At 43.6% G+C, this 14,957-nt stretch overlaps 1 protein-coding gene and 1 long non-coding RNA gene across 4 annotated transcripts in view; one reads left to right on the top strand and one right to left on the bottom strand.

Annotated features, from left to right (window-relative positions):
• The window catches only part of STAB2 (stabilin 2), a 147,905-nt gene that overhangs the window by 7,911 nt on the left and 125,037 nt on the right, over positions 1-14,957 (top strand). For all 3 annotated transcript variants that reach the window (XR_011433794.1, XM_023631534.2, XM_070254566.1), the window contains exons 4-5: positions 8,789-8,874; positions 9,726-9,795. Coding sequence is in view for 2 of the 3 variants with exons in the window: in XM_023631534.2 (XP_023487302.2) it covers positions 8,789-8,874; positions 9,726-9,795 (156 nt within the window). In the remaining variant the exon portion in view is untranslated. The remainder of the gene's footprint in view (positions 1-8,788; positions 8,875-9,725; positions 9,796-14,957) is intronic.
• Positions 2,016-14,957, bottom strand: part of LOC138921309 (uncharacterized) — a 33,345-nt gene continuing 20,403 nt past the window's right edge. Inside the window, exon 3 of the long non-coding RNA XR_011433797.1 lies at positions 2,016-2,119. This is a non-coding gene — a long non-coding RNA (uncharacterized lncRNA). The remainder of the gene's footprint in view (positions 2,120-14,957) is intronic.

The raw sequence follows: 14,957 nt of genomic DNA on the forward strand, positions 1-14,957 counted from the left end.
CCTTCAGTTCAGGAAAGAGATAAATGCTTTACTTGGCTGTGTATTTCACCTCTCACATTTGTGATGATGACAAGCAAGGTCTCGACTATCACTTTACATTTCCGCAAGGATAAGGCCATTTCGGAGCTGCTGACATGTCCATCCTTCTTTTTGAGGAAGCACAACTTCTGGAATGGCCTTCGTTCCAAGGCAAGTGTGGCATTCACTTCCTTTTTTATGCATCAACAAATACAGTCACGCTCAACACCTCTGGGTTACTTTTAAAACTATTTTAATAGTAAGTACCTTATTCAAATTAGAAAATAACTCTATGATCAATTCTGAAAACTTGGAAAACACAGAAAAGCACAATAAAAAAATTACTCATCTGCTTCTAAAATTAAGAATAAGGCAGGAATTCTCACATGGGGAAAAAAATATGTCATCTTGACATAAGAAAGGTGTTTCTCCCAAGATTTAATATGCTTCTCCCTCATTAAAATTTATACTGCTTTATCAAATCTGCATATGGAAGGAAGTCTTCTCTCATTAGCACAAAAATATATTTTTAACCTTGAAACTTAATCACATTTGAACAACCAAGGTTCTGTTTGAGATGAAAATAGGTTTTTTTAATTTGAACATGCCAGTTCTTTTTATGCCACTATGAACATTAACAAATTTATGCAACAACTCAAAGTAATTAAAAAAAAGAGTATGGACCAAGAGGTTACACGTAAATTCAATTGTGGCCAAAACAATCTGATTATTTCAAACGGAAATGATCTTGATTCTTCTTTTTGAGGTCAATGTCATCAAATTATGCACATTTATTTTTTGTATCATGTTATTGCGTTTTCAGACCTCTTTTTCTTTCCTGTTGTGTTTTTGTTGCCATTCACTGTACAGGTTGCAAATAATGGGCTATGTGGATTTGAAACCACCTTTTAGGCATGTCCTTTTTGGTTTTGAGTGACAAATAATGCTGAGTTCATGTGAGGAACCCGTTCCACATCAGTTTCCCAGCAGACAATTCCACCCAGAGCTATAAATGGAACACCAGCACATATTCTCTGCCCAGTACTGGGAACCAGGCTTTTAAACAAACGCGTGACGTGGGGTAGGCACCTCTAGAGTTCCTTGGGAGATAAAGTCACAGGGAGGTCCCTGGCCTCTTGCTGGTCAGGAAGTTTTTTATCTTCCTTCGAAGAAACAGAACAGCTAATGATTTGCTGACAGCTTATAATGGGTAAGGCTCCTGCAGGAGGAAAGTCACAATGCTAGAGACCACCAGAGTAGCAGGCACCAAAGGGAAATGCGATAATGACCTAAAATAGCCTTATCAGCTCCTTCAGCCTCACAATGCATCAGAAATGTGCCCTTATAGCAAATTCTGTAATAACTCTTTCAAGTAGGGTTGCTGAGAATGTCAATTTTACCATCTTTTTTCTTAACGGGGGCCTGAGGTGATAGAAAATGATTTGAAAAGCAAAAAGGAAATTTACACTTTGGCCTTAAAGTTTTTATTTAAAAACTGAACAAGCTGTTTTCGTAAATTGTTAACACATTTGATTTAGGACATAAAATGAGGACTCTCCCACACACACCAGCTACCTTTTTTCCAAAGTTCCTCCCAGGGTTGGCCAACTCATAAAAATCAAGCATTTATTAAGCACCTACTATATGCTGCATATAATCACATACATCATAATCCCAGTGCCTACCTGCAAGGAGCTCACAGATTAATGAGGGAGAGGCACACAAAAGCAAAAGAGGAGAAACGATCACCCCTGAGAGCCCAGGTGAGGACCCTGAGACCTTGAGGAGGTTTGCAGCTTGCCCAGAAAGCCAGCCAGTAAGTGCAGAGCCAGACCAGGAAACAAGAGCTATCTCGCTGCAGAGCCCCGTGCTTCCCAAATTACCCGGTTGTGTTGCCAAGTCACCTGCTGGGAGAGTGCCCTCCACTCTCCTCCTCCTGGAAAACTCGCTTCCACCCTTAGCTGGTGCCCGTTCCTGCCTGGAGTGGATTCCATGACGCCTGAGCTCTCTCTGGGTCCAGCTGACTGAGAGGCAGTGTGGTTTACAGCGAGACCACAGGGACATTGATCACCTTTCCAAAGCCATCATTGAGGTGCATGACCTGCAAATAATTTTTTTTCATTTATTCTTAATTCATAGTTTACATAAAATTCACCCTTTTTAATATATAATTTTGTGAGCTTTGACGAACCGAAACGGTTGTGTAACAACCACCACAACTAAGAAAGAAAACAGTTATGTCATTCCCCCAAAATTCTCTTTGTTGTCACCTCCCAGCTCCTGGAAAATACTGACCTGTTTTCTGTGCCTCTAATTTTGTCTTTGTCATATAATCAGAATCATACAGTATGTACCTTTCTGAGTCTGGCTTCTTTCACTTAGCACAATGCATTCAAGATTCATCTTTGTTGTTATATGTGTCAGTAGTTCATTCCTTTATAATGCATTCCTTTATAATACATAATCCACCACTATGTGGCTATACCCAGTCTGTTTATGTATTCACCAGATGAAAGACATTTGGGTTTGTTTCCAGTTTGGTGCAATTAAGAACAAAGCCATTCACGTACATGCAATTAATTTTTGTATAATGACCTTATATCCTGAGAACTTACTAAATTCATGTCTTAGTTCTAATAATTTTTTGGAAATTCTTTCCAATTTTCCATGTAGACAATAATATTGTCTGAGAATGGAGACAATTTCATTTCTTCCTTTCCAATCTGCGTGCATTTTATGTCTTTTTTTTACCTAATATATCACTGACCTTGATGGATTATCGGTTTTATATATTATTGGATTCAGTTGGCTAAAATTTTGTTTAAGAATTTTTTTAACTTTTGTTTTAGACTTTTAAATAATTTGTGTGTACATTAGGGATATTGGTCTATAATTTTCTTTTCTTGTAATGTGTTTGTCAGGTTTGGGGATCAGAATAATAATGTTCTCCATGTAGAATGAGCTAAGAAGTGTTCTCTCTTCTTCAAATTCCTAGAAGAGTTTTAATAATTCCTTCCTTAGATTATATCCACCAGTGAAGCCATCCGGCATAGAGCTTTCTTTGTGGGAAGGATTTTAACATCAAATTCAACTTTTTAAATAGATATAAAGATATCCAGGTTATCTGTTTCCTCTTGAGTGATCTTTGGCAGTCTATGACTTTCAATAAATTTGTCCACCTCACCTATATTGTCAAGTTTGTTGGCATAAAGTTGTTCATAATATCTGCTTATTATTCTTTTAACGTCTGTAAGATGTATAGTGTTGTCCCTTCTCTCATTCTTGCTGTTTTCCAATGAAAAATAATTTCTAAATGAAGGAGTTAGACCAATCTTCCTGAAGCCAAGGAGTGTACCTTGTTGATCCTGTGTTCCCAGTGTTAATGAAAAGCTAGAATGTAAGCTCTTATAAGGGCAGGACAGTGGCTTCCCCCAGCTGCTCCGCGCTGCAGTTTCCTCTGAAGCAAGTCTTAGTCCTCCCTCCTTACTGGGCTCATCCACAGCAGAGCCCCACTGAAGCACCAAGGACCCCGCCCACCAGCTCACGCCCCACACAACCATCCCCATGCACAGGCAGGTCAACTTATCACCTCCTAGCAGCCTAGGTAGCATAAAAACCTTCACCTTTTCCCTCTCTGGGACAATCCACATTAATTCCTCCAGCATACTCAGTAGTTCTCAAACATTCATGTGCAGTAGAGAATTATTGTCAAGCCTGTTAAAGTGCATATTCCCGGGTCTTACACCCAGAGATCCCCATTCGGTAGGTGTGAAGTGCCAGACTTTGCATAAAATTGTAACAGCTTATTATTATTGGCCAAGCGGGTGAGTGTGGACTGAAATCCAGCCCATCCATGGCTCACCAAGCCACACACTCTGGTGTATGTCCACCCTGAGGATGGGCCACCTTTCAACTTGTTTGGGTTTCATCTCTTTGCTACACCTGATGTCTATGGGGATATATCCACAAGGGCAGTGGGGGTTGGGGAGGCTTTTTCTGATTTGCGCAAAGGCTCTCTATGCTGTGATGTATTAGCCTAGATCTTCTGAAAAGCAGATGCCAAGACAGGGCTAGAGATGCAAGAGATCAATTAAAAGAAGTTCCTGCAAGGGAAAATGAGAAGGAAACAAGGAGAAGCAGGAGGAGCCATCAGACAAGGATGCAGACCTAACCCTTGTGGATAGGAAAGGGGACCAAGGAAGGTCAGATGGAAAAGTCTTAGACTACATGTAGTTCTAAGGAAATTTGCTAAAGCTGAAGGGGAGTGTTCCAGCCAACATCACTCGACAGAGGAGTCCTCTGTCTTGTCGGAACGGGCCTGTCCTGGTATCTCTGCCATGCTCAGTCACCAGCTGGAAGCAGTCATGGAAAGTGTGGCCTCGTGAACAGGACAGTGGATTTCAGGGAAATTATGCTCCCACAGTAGAGATCCGAGAGGTGCCTTTTCCTGGCTGCTATTCCTGGAGAGCAGGGCCTGGGCAATCTGCCTTTGTAACAATTCCCTGTCCCAGGTGATTAGAAACAGCTAGTCCAGCGAATCACCTATAGAGGAACATTTGCCTAAATTTTTCAAAAGAACAGCTTGCTAACTGTTCCCTAAGGAAATAGGAGACCCAGACTTCCTGGACACAACATCACACTCTTGGGAGCTGGGATGGTGGAAGTTCCCCATTTCCTCTGTGATCAGCCTGTAGCCTAGAGTATAGTTGTATTCCCAATAGATGACTCTGCCCCACTCTCTGCTCTGTATGTTATAACAATGCATGGGCTGAATGGAAGGGACACCCAGAGGATGGAAAAGTCAAGTCTGCCTCAGAGGTGGGGTCAGGGAGAGCATCTTTTGCGGGTGAGAAGGGCACAGGCAAACTGTAGAGGGAAAGGCATGTCTGGGGCAGTGGGCAGTAGTTTGCTGGGGTCAGACAGAAGGAATGCAGATGGGAGGGGAGCTGGCTCAATGCAGGAGCAAACTATTCAATGGAATGCGAGTGTGGAAGACTGGGATTCAGCAGTCATTGCCCGCAGAAGTAAAAATGCTTAAGAGGGCATTTCTGCAAGATGGCACTGATTGCTGAGTCTCAGGGTGGAGGAGGCCATGTGTCCTTCTGAGTCAGCAAGCTGGGGGTCACTCAGAGAGCACCTTGCGTGCCTAGCCCTAGGGAGAGGCACAGGGGCCAAGGGAGGGACACCCTGGCAGAGCTGTCACCTTATCTTCCTGCTCCTGCCCAGAGTTGGACCTGGTTCCCAAAAGACCATCTCAGGCCAAAAAAGCCCTAATAGCAAAAGGAAATGGGAGAAGAACGATGTGAGCGCCAATGATCCAGGGACGCACTCCCTTAGCACCTCGTGCTCGGCATTGTGCACTCAAGCGGTTCAGCTGGTTTTCAGATGAGCCTCAAAGTGCATGCCCCATACAGAGGTTGTGGAGAAAAAGGAACCCTCATACATTGCTGGTGGGAATGCAAACTGGTGCAGCCACTATGGAAAACAGTATGGAGATTCCTCAAAAAATTAAAAATAGAACTACCATACGATCCAGCCATCCCACTACTGGGTATCTATCCAGAGAGCTTGAAGTCAGCAATCCCAAAAGTCCTGTGCACCCCAATGTTCATTGCAGCATTATTTACAATAGCCAAGATGTGGAAGCAACCTAAGTGCCCATCAACTGATGATTGGATAAAGAAGTTGTGGTATATATACAATGGAATACTACTCAGCTGTAAAACAGGACAAAATCATTCCATTTGCAATAACATGGATGGACCTTGAGGGAATTATGTTAAGTGAAATAAGCCAGTTAGAGAAGGATAATCTGTGTAGGACTCCACTCATATGAGGAATTTAAAAATGTGGACAAAGAGAACAGATTAGTGGCTACCAAGGGAAAGGTGGGGTGCGGGGTGGGCACAAAGGGTAAAGGGGTGCACCTACAACACGAATGACAAACATTAATGTACAACTGAAATTTCACAAGACTGTAACCTATCGTTAACTCAATAAAAAAAAAGTGCATAGCCCATACCTGCTTGATCAGGCCACTCCCTTCCTCTTCATCCTCACCTCCTACTGCTCTTTTCAAGACAAAGACCACAATTTTTATCAAGGCCCTTCCTCAATGATTTGCCTGTTGCCCTCTGTTGAGACCAGATATAGGTCAATTGGGCCTCTCAGGATTAGGTTGTTTTTGGTAAATGTTGGTAACCTCCAGTAGGTGGAGAGATGAGAGCTCTAGGCCTGTCCCCCTGACAACTATCCTAGTTCGTAAACCAGTATTTATCCGATTATCTGTAATCCATGACTCTCTCCCAGTTGGGCATGTAGGACTATGGAAATAGAGACCAGGTCTGTGCTCACCTAGTCTAGCCAGGACTTACATGGTCTTGATTCAAACAGGAGCCCAATAATTTATTTCCTGAGTGTTGTTGCCTGCTAAACTGCCAATAAGAAGGAAGAGAAACTAGGGAGGATGGAGAGTATCCACTCTAAATAATGATAACCACCATTTATTGAGCACCTAATATTTCCAGTCCCTACCACAACCTGCCAAGAAGACACTTGAACTGAATCTTAGAGCCAGGCATCGACTTGCCCAAAGGGATACAGCTAGCAAGGAGTTGACCTGGGGTTCAAACCCAGAACATTCTGATTGCAAGGTCCAGGCTCTTTCATGACACCATTGCGTTTCATGTAGCCACTGTCCTAGCTGGTGAGAGCAGTGCAAAGCGATGTATCAGTTTTCAAAGTGATGTATAAATATCAGCTACATGTCAGTGTGTCTTCTCCTCCACTCACCTCACAAACATTTCTGTTATCTGCGCTGTAACTCTGATGTACAGCCGTGCTTGATGGGTATACAGCACAGTGACGAACAGTGTAGTAGACACCGGTGCACCTGCCAGGGCTTGAAGCCTGGCTCTGCCACTGTTGTGGGAAAAAGACCACAGACTCAACATGTCTAATCTAGACCCTGTAGTTCACTAACATTCTGCAAGCAGGAAAGAGACAGAGGAGCCGAGGGAACACAGTCTACAGGTGTGCAACTCGACTCTCTCACCTCCCGGTAACTGTGAGTTATAAATGTTCCTTTCAAGAACTAGCCTATTAACTCAAGTGAGCCGTCAGGGTCTCTTTGGGAGAACTGCTTCTCTCTGTGGTTAGAAGTCTCTTTTTCTAAGAACTGCTTTTCATTTTCTGTGGATGCTGATTTCTTGGAAGATACATGGCAGAGTAAACTTGTGGCACAGGAGAGCCTTGGACAAAGGTCATTGTCAACGGAAGTAGGAAGGGAGGGAGGGCAGCAAATCGGACACTTCTGGTAGAGGAAGGGCAAGTAAGTCTCTCATTACCTCTTGCCAGCTGGATGACTTTGGGCAGGTCACTCTAATACTCTGTGCCTCAGTTTCCTCATCTAGAAAATAAGGTTAAAAATAGGGTCTTACTTCAGGGGATTGCTGTGAACAGTAAATACATGCATCCTTTATTATTATCTAGAACTCCATGCCATTTGCTGTTTTGTGGAAGGCATTTGCCTTGCTAGCTTTAATGTGGGATAACATTTGATCCTGCCTCATTCGCACAAACACATTTCATGGCCATTGCATGATTACCGCTTGGTGCTTGCTGGTCCAGATCCCTTATTTTAACAGTCAGAACTCAACCTGAACTGGCATTACATCCGTGTTGAGTCAGCACTCAAAGTGTATAACAACGGCATGTATAAAAAGAAAAAGAATTTTTTTTATCCTCATCAAAGCAGTACCTTAAAGTTTTGTCACTTACTATTACTTTAAACCCTCTATTTGATTTTGGGCATTGTAATATCTGACCTTCTAGCTAAATGTCCCTCTGCCCCAACATGTAATATAATGCTTGGCACATGGTAGGTTTAAACATCCCTGAATGTTTAGTGAATGACTGCGAAATCCTCTATTAATGTCTATAAAAGCTCCAATTTGGGTCTAGCACAGCCCAAAAGTGTAAAACCCATCTTTCCTTGGAATTGGCTTTTGAGTGAAATCTAAATTCTTTGCTGGCCATGCAAAGCTTTTCATTAATTGGCCTCAACCATCCTATTATTCTTCATCAACCGCCACTTCTCCCATACCCCAATTCCCAAGTTCCAGTGCCACCAAACTTTATATCATTCCCAGTACAGACCACGCCTTTTTACAACTCTAAGACTTTTACTTGCTGTTCCCTCTTCCAGAAATTCCCTTCTCTTTTAAGCACGGCCAACTCTTACTGAGCCTTCAAAATCCTAGCTTAAGTGGCTCCTCCTCAGGGATGTCTCCTAGACTCCCCAAGGCAGCATCAATAGCTCCCTTCTCTGGGGTCCCTCAATACCCTGTCTAGCACCTTGGTTAAGAGGCCTGGCTTTACAGTCATGCTAAGGGCTAGGCTAAATTCCCAGCTTTGCAATTTATAAAGTGTGAGATCTTGGGCAAGTTATGTGACCTCTCTGAACGTCGGTCTCCTCATCTTCTAACCTGTACCAATAGCAACCTCTGAGAGTTGCAATGGGAATAATTTAATTAGATCATTGTAAAGTGTACAGCAAATGCTCAAGAAATGATAGACAGCCTGCTGCCTTCTGTTACAGCAACTGACTACTTCCCCTGTGTAAGCCTAGATGAGGCCAGCAGAGTCTTCAATTATTTCTTAGCCCTGGCAGCTAGCACACTAGCTGGCACACAGTAGATGCTTAATGCATCCTTGCAGAATGCTTGCATGTAGTCATGAATGAATGACTCTGAGTTCTTTGATTCCCTAGAGTGCCCAGGAGGAGCGAGGTCCCCCTGCAGTGGCAGGGGCAGCTGTGCGGACGGCATGGAAGGAAACGGAAGCTGCTCTTGCCGAGTAAGTTCAGAAAGATGTTCTCTTTCTCCCTGACTCTGCTCCCTCTCCTTCCCTGTTGTCCGTTCTTAAACACACACATCCTAGGTGGAGTCTCTAAGAAATAGCGATATTAGTAAAAAGAGTATGTGACCTGCAACAAAATGACCATAGAGACTGGAGACCTTCGAATGAGTCAGTTAACTACTCAGCCTTAAGTGTATCCATCTGTAAAATGGGTTTGATAAAAATACGTATGTAATTACGTTTGTTGAAAAAGTGAAATGAGATCATATATGTGATAATAATTTATGAAATTATATAGGGCTATAGAAATTGTTGTTCTTACTGTTAATTATCACCACTATTAGTAGACTACCCTTAGGAGCTAGCCTCAGCACCCATTGTCAAGCACTGGGTCTGCCAATGGAAGAATTCCTTTGTTATCCCATGAAAGTGACTTTTTCCAAGCTTCAAGCCTCAGATGATTTAAATACAAAGAATTCTTGAAAAGGACTGAGCCCCACTGTCTTCAGAAATGCAAAAGTGAAAGAGTTTTCCTTTCACTCTTGGGTGAAATTGTGATGCGGCTCTTAGATTTGGTCTCTATTTTCATCTTTGGGCTGACAAAGCAGCTTTCTTCTGAAGAGCTCCAGATTCTTCATAAAAAAGGACGCCAGGATTAATGTACGCATTATAACACAAAAACAGCAAAGGATAAAAGAAAAAATAGAAAGAAGGAGCTTCAGGATAGCGTAGAGGGCAGATATATTTGAGAAACAAATGTTGAGCAGACCATCAGTTAGAAATGGAAGGGCTGCCTGGGTAACACAGGTCACTTGGGTCTAATGTCATCTACCCGGGGTGTTCTGCAGGAAGGATTTGGTGGAACAGCCTGTGAAACCTGTGCTGATGACAACTTATTTGGACCCAGCTGTTCAGCAGGTATGTCTGATTTTTGTGTAATCAAATGCGTTTGCAAAGGCTGAAAGTCAAACATGGCTCACACAGCTGAAGATTCCAGAGAGAATGTTCTGGGGGGAAAAGCTCTGAACAGTTATATATAACCAAGTCTACAGGCCAAACAAAGAGCTGACAACAAAAATCTGATAAAATGCAATCTTTGAAAAGAGAGACACCGTTTTCTGGGGGTTTCCGCACTTGCGGCCAGCTACTCACCAGTAAACATTTCTGTCGATCTCAGGGGCATACGATTCCCTCCCTCCAGGCTCCAGGATCCGACATGTACCTATTCCTACCCTGTTCAGCCTCTCCCCGAGGTCTTTCCGAATCCTGGTCTCAGCACTGATCTTCTCCCCAGGGCCCTCAACTTCCATAGGTCCCACCATGTTCTAATCTGTCCCTTCCTTTGGGAGTTTACAAATAAATATCTCAGGTGATCAGAGATTGTCGGTTCCATTTTGCAGGTTAAACAAACCTGAAACTGGTTTGTCCACTCTTTTATTTTGGTTCCCCCCAGAAGTAGACCCTGAACCCAGTACCAGAAGCATATTTGGAAGGCAACCCCAGGAAACACAAAGAAAGTGACATGGAGAAATAACGAACACGCTGTCAAGCCAGAGACCAGTGTGAATGACCAGAGCTTAATCCCCCAGGGAACTGTGGAGTCAGTGCAGAGCACTCACTCTGGAGTCATCTCACCTAAGGAGAGAGGGAGCCATGGCGTGGTAGGCAGAGTGATGACCCCCCAGTATTGTCCACATCCTTATCCCTTGGACCTGGAAATATGTTACCTTGCATGGCAAGGGGGAATTAAAGTGGCAGATGGAACTAAGGTTGCTAATCACCTGACCTTACAGTAAAGAGATTATCCTGGATTATCCAGGCAGGCCCAATGTAATCATAGGGGTCCTTAAATGTGGAGGAGGGAGGCAGAGGCAGAAGACGCAGTGTCAGAGTGATGAGATGCGAGAAAGACTCCACCAGCCCCTGCTGGCTTTGAAGATGGAAGGGGGCCACAAACCAAACAATGTGGGCGGGTTTAGAAACTGGAAGAGACAAGGAAAGGATTTCCCCCCTCCAGAAAGGAACACAAGCTACCAAAAACCTCGATTTTAGCACAGTAATTTTGGGTTTCTGACTTCCAGAAGTGTAAGCCAATAAATTTGTGTTCTTTTAAGACACTAGGCTTGTTGCAATTTGTTACAGCAGGAATAGGAAACTAATACATGCAGTCGTGGGGCGGGGGGCATGGTTGTTAATTCCCTGGCACTTGCAGCCCCCAGTGAGAGCTCAGCAGCCTCCCTGGGAAGTGTTCACAAGCTACTGGAAGTGAGCTGGAATGCATGGCATTGGGAAGGTCTAGAGAATGCAGGCATGGCAAAAAGGACATACCCAGCGGCCTTTCTTCAACACTTCAATTCTGGCTTTTATGGAAAAATCAAATTCAGTTGACACTGCATTGATTCAAATATTTTTTCCAAGAAAACTTACACACACAGAGACATCCCACCCCCATAACTTTGCACAGTCTGTGATAAGTTTCATTGCAATAGCACAGGCCTTATCTCATTCTAATCCATGGGTTCCTTGAAGGCAAGCACTGTTGTACCTCTTTATCTCTAGTACCTTCCATGGTGCTGCCTGCCTGGTACACATGCACTGCACTTTTGCTGGCTGGATGAATCAGTGAGTGAGTGTGTGAGTGAATGATTTAATAAATTAATGATCTAATTCTCTCCAGCCATATTGTCCTGACCCAGCAGCATGGTTTGGAGAGACATCACATAGAGACGATTAGAACTCCAGGGTTAGACTCAGACTGGGTTTCAGCCACAGGGCTGTTAATGGTGGGAACCTTAGGCTGACACTGTCTGTCTGTGTCTTCACCTGTAAAAATAGAAATAATACTGCCTCCTTTAGGGTTACTATGAAGATTTAAATAAATGCACAATAAATGCTCAATTATTGTTGTTACAATTATGTATAACTCTCTAGTGTCCCCCAATCTTAGGTTTTCCTTCATCCTCCGCTCCATAAAAGATTGCTTCATAAGGGTGTTAGCAAAAGCAAATTTAAAACAGATGTTGGTTAAGATTATACATTATATTAAAGGACAATAAACTAAAATATAATCAATCAGCTGTTTAGAAATAACATGCCTTCTAAATTGGCCCTTCCCTACCATAAGACTAGAATTTAAATCACATATTTTACATAAATACTGAAATGGGAAGGAAGGAAGACAGAATCCAGCCTTGCTCACTTCCAAAGAAAGCCGAGTAATTGTTTGGGATGAAAACTTAGAAAGAAAAGGAACCCATGTTGTCTCCAAGGCACTGGTGTTGGTTGCTGATGAGCACAGAGGTACGTGGAGATTCCAAACATTTCTAACCAAAGAAAGTGGCCTCCCTTCACACTTGCTTGTGCCATGGAGAAAGGGCAAGTGAAAGGGGGAAAGATGGTTTAGAAACTCATATTTTTAAGTGAGGAAGTCGGAAACCTAAACTGAGACCCAGGAGAAAAAGCACTAAGCTCTCCATTCCAACAGCATTTCGTGAGATGATGGAAATGTCTTATATCTTCGCTGTCCGACGCGGTCACCACTAGCCACTTGAGGCCACTGAGCACCTGAAATGTGACCAGTGCAACTGAGGAACTGAATTGTAAATTTTAGTTCGTTACTTAATTAAAATTTAAATAGCCAAACATGGCTAGCGGCTACCATATCGGATAGCGCAGCTCTAGATCGTAATGGGTAAGAGAACAGGCATTGAAGTCACACTGGCCTGAGTTTGAAACCAACCCCAGTTGCCAAGTGACCTGCGGCAAGCTTTTTAATCTCTCGAAGGCTTCCTCATCTATAAAACAGGAATAGCAACACCTGCCTCTTGGGCTTGACAACGTAGCAGCTCTTAGCAGCATGTCACAAGCACTCAATCAATGGAAGCAAGTATTAAATGAGAACAAAAACAATCCAACAGTAAGCAAGCCACCCATGAATGAATGAATGAGTGAATGAGTGAATGGCTCAGTGGTGGCTGGTCATTTCCCATTGGCAAGGACTATGGCAATTTGCAAAACTTTTCAGCAGGGCGTCCACTGGGTGCCAGTGTTGTTTCATCCAGTGAGGCATTGGTCCCATAGAGGTGGCACTTTTGCCTGTAAGTAGGACAGCTCTATCAGCCACAGTTTATTTTTAGCGCTGACTTTCACCTGCCGCCCGAGTGTTCTCCCACTCGACTGTTGATGAGTTTGGAGAAGATCTAGGGCTGCCTCAGCCAAGGGTTTTCATCTCTGCTGCCAATGCCTAGCCTGCTCACTTAGGGCAGGATGCAAAGCCCATTTTCTATAGCATGACCCCCACATCAATCCCACAGTCGTGTCTTGTTAATAACAGTAGCCAGCATTTGCTGAGCATCGGCTGTGTGCCCGGCAGTGAGTGAGGTCTGATGTGCATAATGCCTTTGGGTCCTCACAGCAACTCTTCAAGCTGGGCTCTTCACTTTATGATGAGGAGGCAGAGAGGTTTCTCAAGGTTACGCAGCCATTAAAGGCACAAGGCAGGATTTGACCCCAAGTGTCCGACTCCAGAGCCTGGGCATCCAGGTCCCGCACGGCTCTGCCCCTGGGGCATCCACCATGCATTAGACCCCTGACTGGTGATGGAGCTCCAAAGAGGGGAAAGATTAGGACCCGACCCCCAAGGAACTGGAGATGCAGGTGAGAATTATGATCCAATGTACACAGCAAACATGGGAAGCTACGAGAACATGGGAGAGGGAGCAGCTCACCTGCCAAGGAGCACATCACAGGGGTCTTTGTGCACTGTCCCTCTGACCTGAATGGCATGGCTTTGACCACTTTAAAGTCACATACCCAAAGTTTCCCATGTATCTAGAGATCTGCTGAGGCCAATTCAACAAATATGAAGGGTTCTCTAAATGACCATCTGGGAATCCCTCTGCCACTCACTTCTCCTTCTCAAGGACATTCTCTTGGCAACAGCTGGCAGCCTGGCAATGCGTGTCATAGGCTCCTGAAAGCTGTTCACGCCAGGTCAGTTAATCCAGTGCAGAGGCTGTACCAGAAGACAGGACACTGGGAGATGCTCACGCCAGGGCCTTTGACCCACACCATGCTGCCCAGAGGAGAAGCTGAGTGACAAGGACAGCTCTAGCAGTTAGCATCTAAGTTGGGATCAGGAGCTGAGCCACATTTATCTCCCCCTTTCTGCCCTCCTGCCCTCTTCCATTGGTTGCATGACAACATTTAGGACACACATGGTATCGTTGTATCACTTAGAGTCCGGCTTCCGCACTACACTGTGAGCTCCTTGAATTAGATATTATGAATTATGCATCTTTATATACCCAGTGCCTAATACAGTACCTGCCACTAGGTGGAAGCTGGGTAGATATTTTTTTAACTTTTTATTAAGATTATGATAGTTTACAACCTTGTGAAATTTCAGTTGTACATTGTTGTTTGCCAGTCGTGTTGTAGGTGCACCCCTTCACCACCATGCACCACCGTGTTTGGAAGGAAGGCGGGTGAACTAGCGAGTCATCCCACGTGCTTAGAACCCAGGATGTATAAAATAAAGTGGCGGAAGATCAAAATGAAAAGTCAAAGAGATTGGAGTCAAATCTTGTTGGACAACTGGAGGAAGTCTTGTTTGACAAAGAGAGGACTTTAGATTTAGTTTAGTTAGCAATTGGGAGTCATTGAAATATTTGAGAGAAGATCACCCTGATGCCATTACTGATCAAATGAAATGGATGAAATGGAGACGTGAGAAATTGGACAGTGAGGCCAGGTAAAATGCTACTGCAATAGTCCAGGCAAAACATGATAAGCACCGAACAAAGTTCCAGTGGATATGAAGAGCAGGGGATTGGGGTGGGACATGTAACAAAGAATGCAAAGGATTTGATGGCTTATTAGATGTTTGGAATACTTTTAAACTTTATTAATCTTGCTTCTGTGGTATTTGGTTAGGTTTTTAAGCAAATGGATCTTCTTAATTATTTTTTCACTTGAGTTAACATTAAATTGGCTTACACACATTGAACACATGTGCGATAGATAGAATAATGCCCCGCTCCCAAAGATGGCTGTGTCCTAATCCTAGAACTTGTGAATAT

The sequence above is a fragment of the Equus caballus genome, chromosome 28, assembly GCF_041296265.1.
Source record: "Equus caballus isolate H_3958 breed thoroughbred chromosome 28, TB-T2T, whole genome shotgun sequence".
NCBI classification, from domain to species: domain Eukaryota; kingdom Metazoa; phylum Chordata; class Mammalia; order Perissodactyla; family Equidae; genus Equus; species Equus caballus.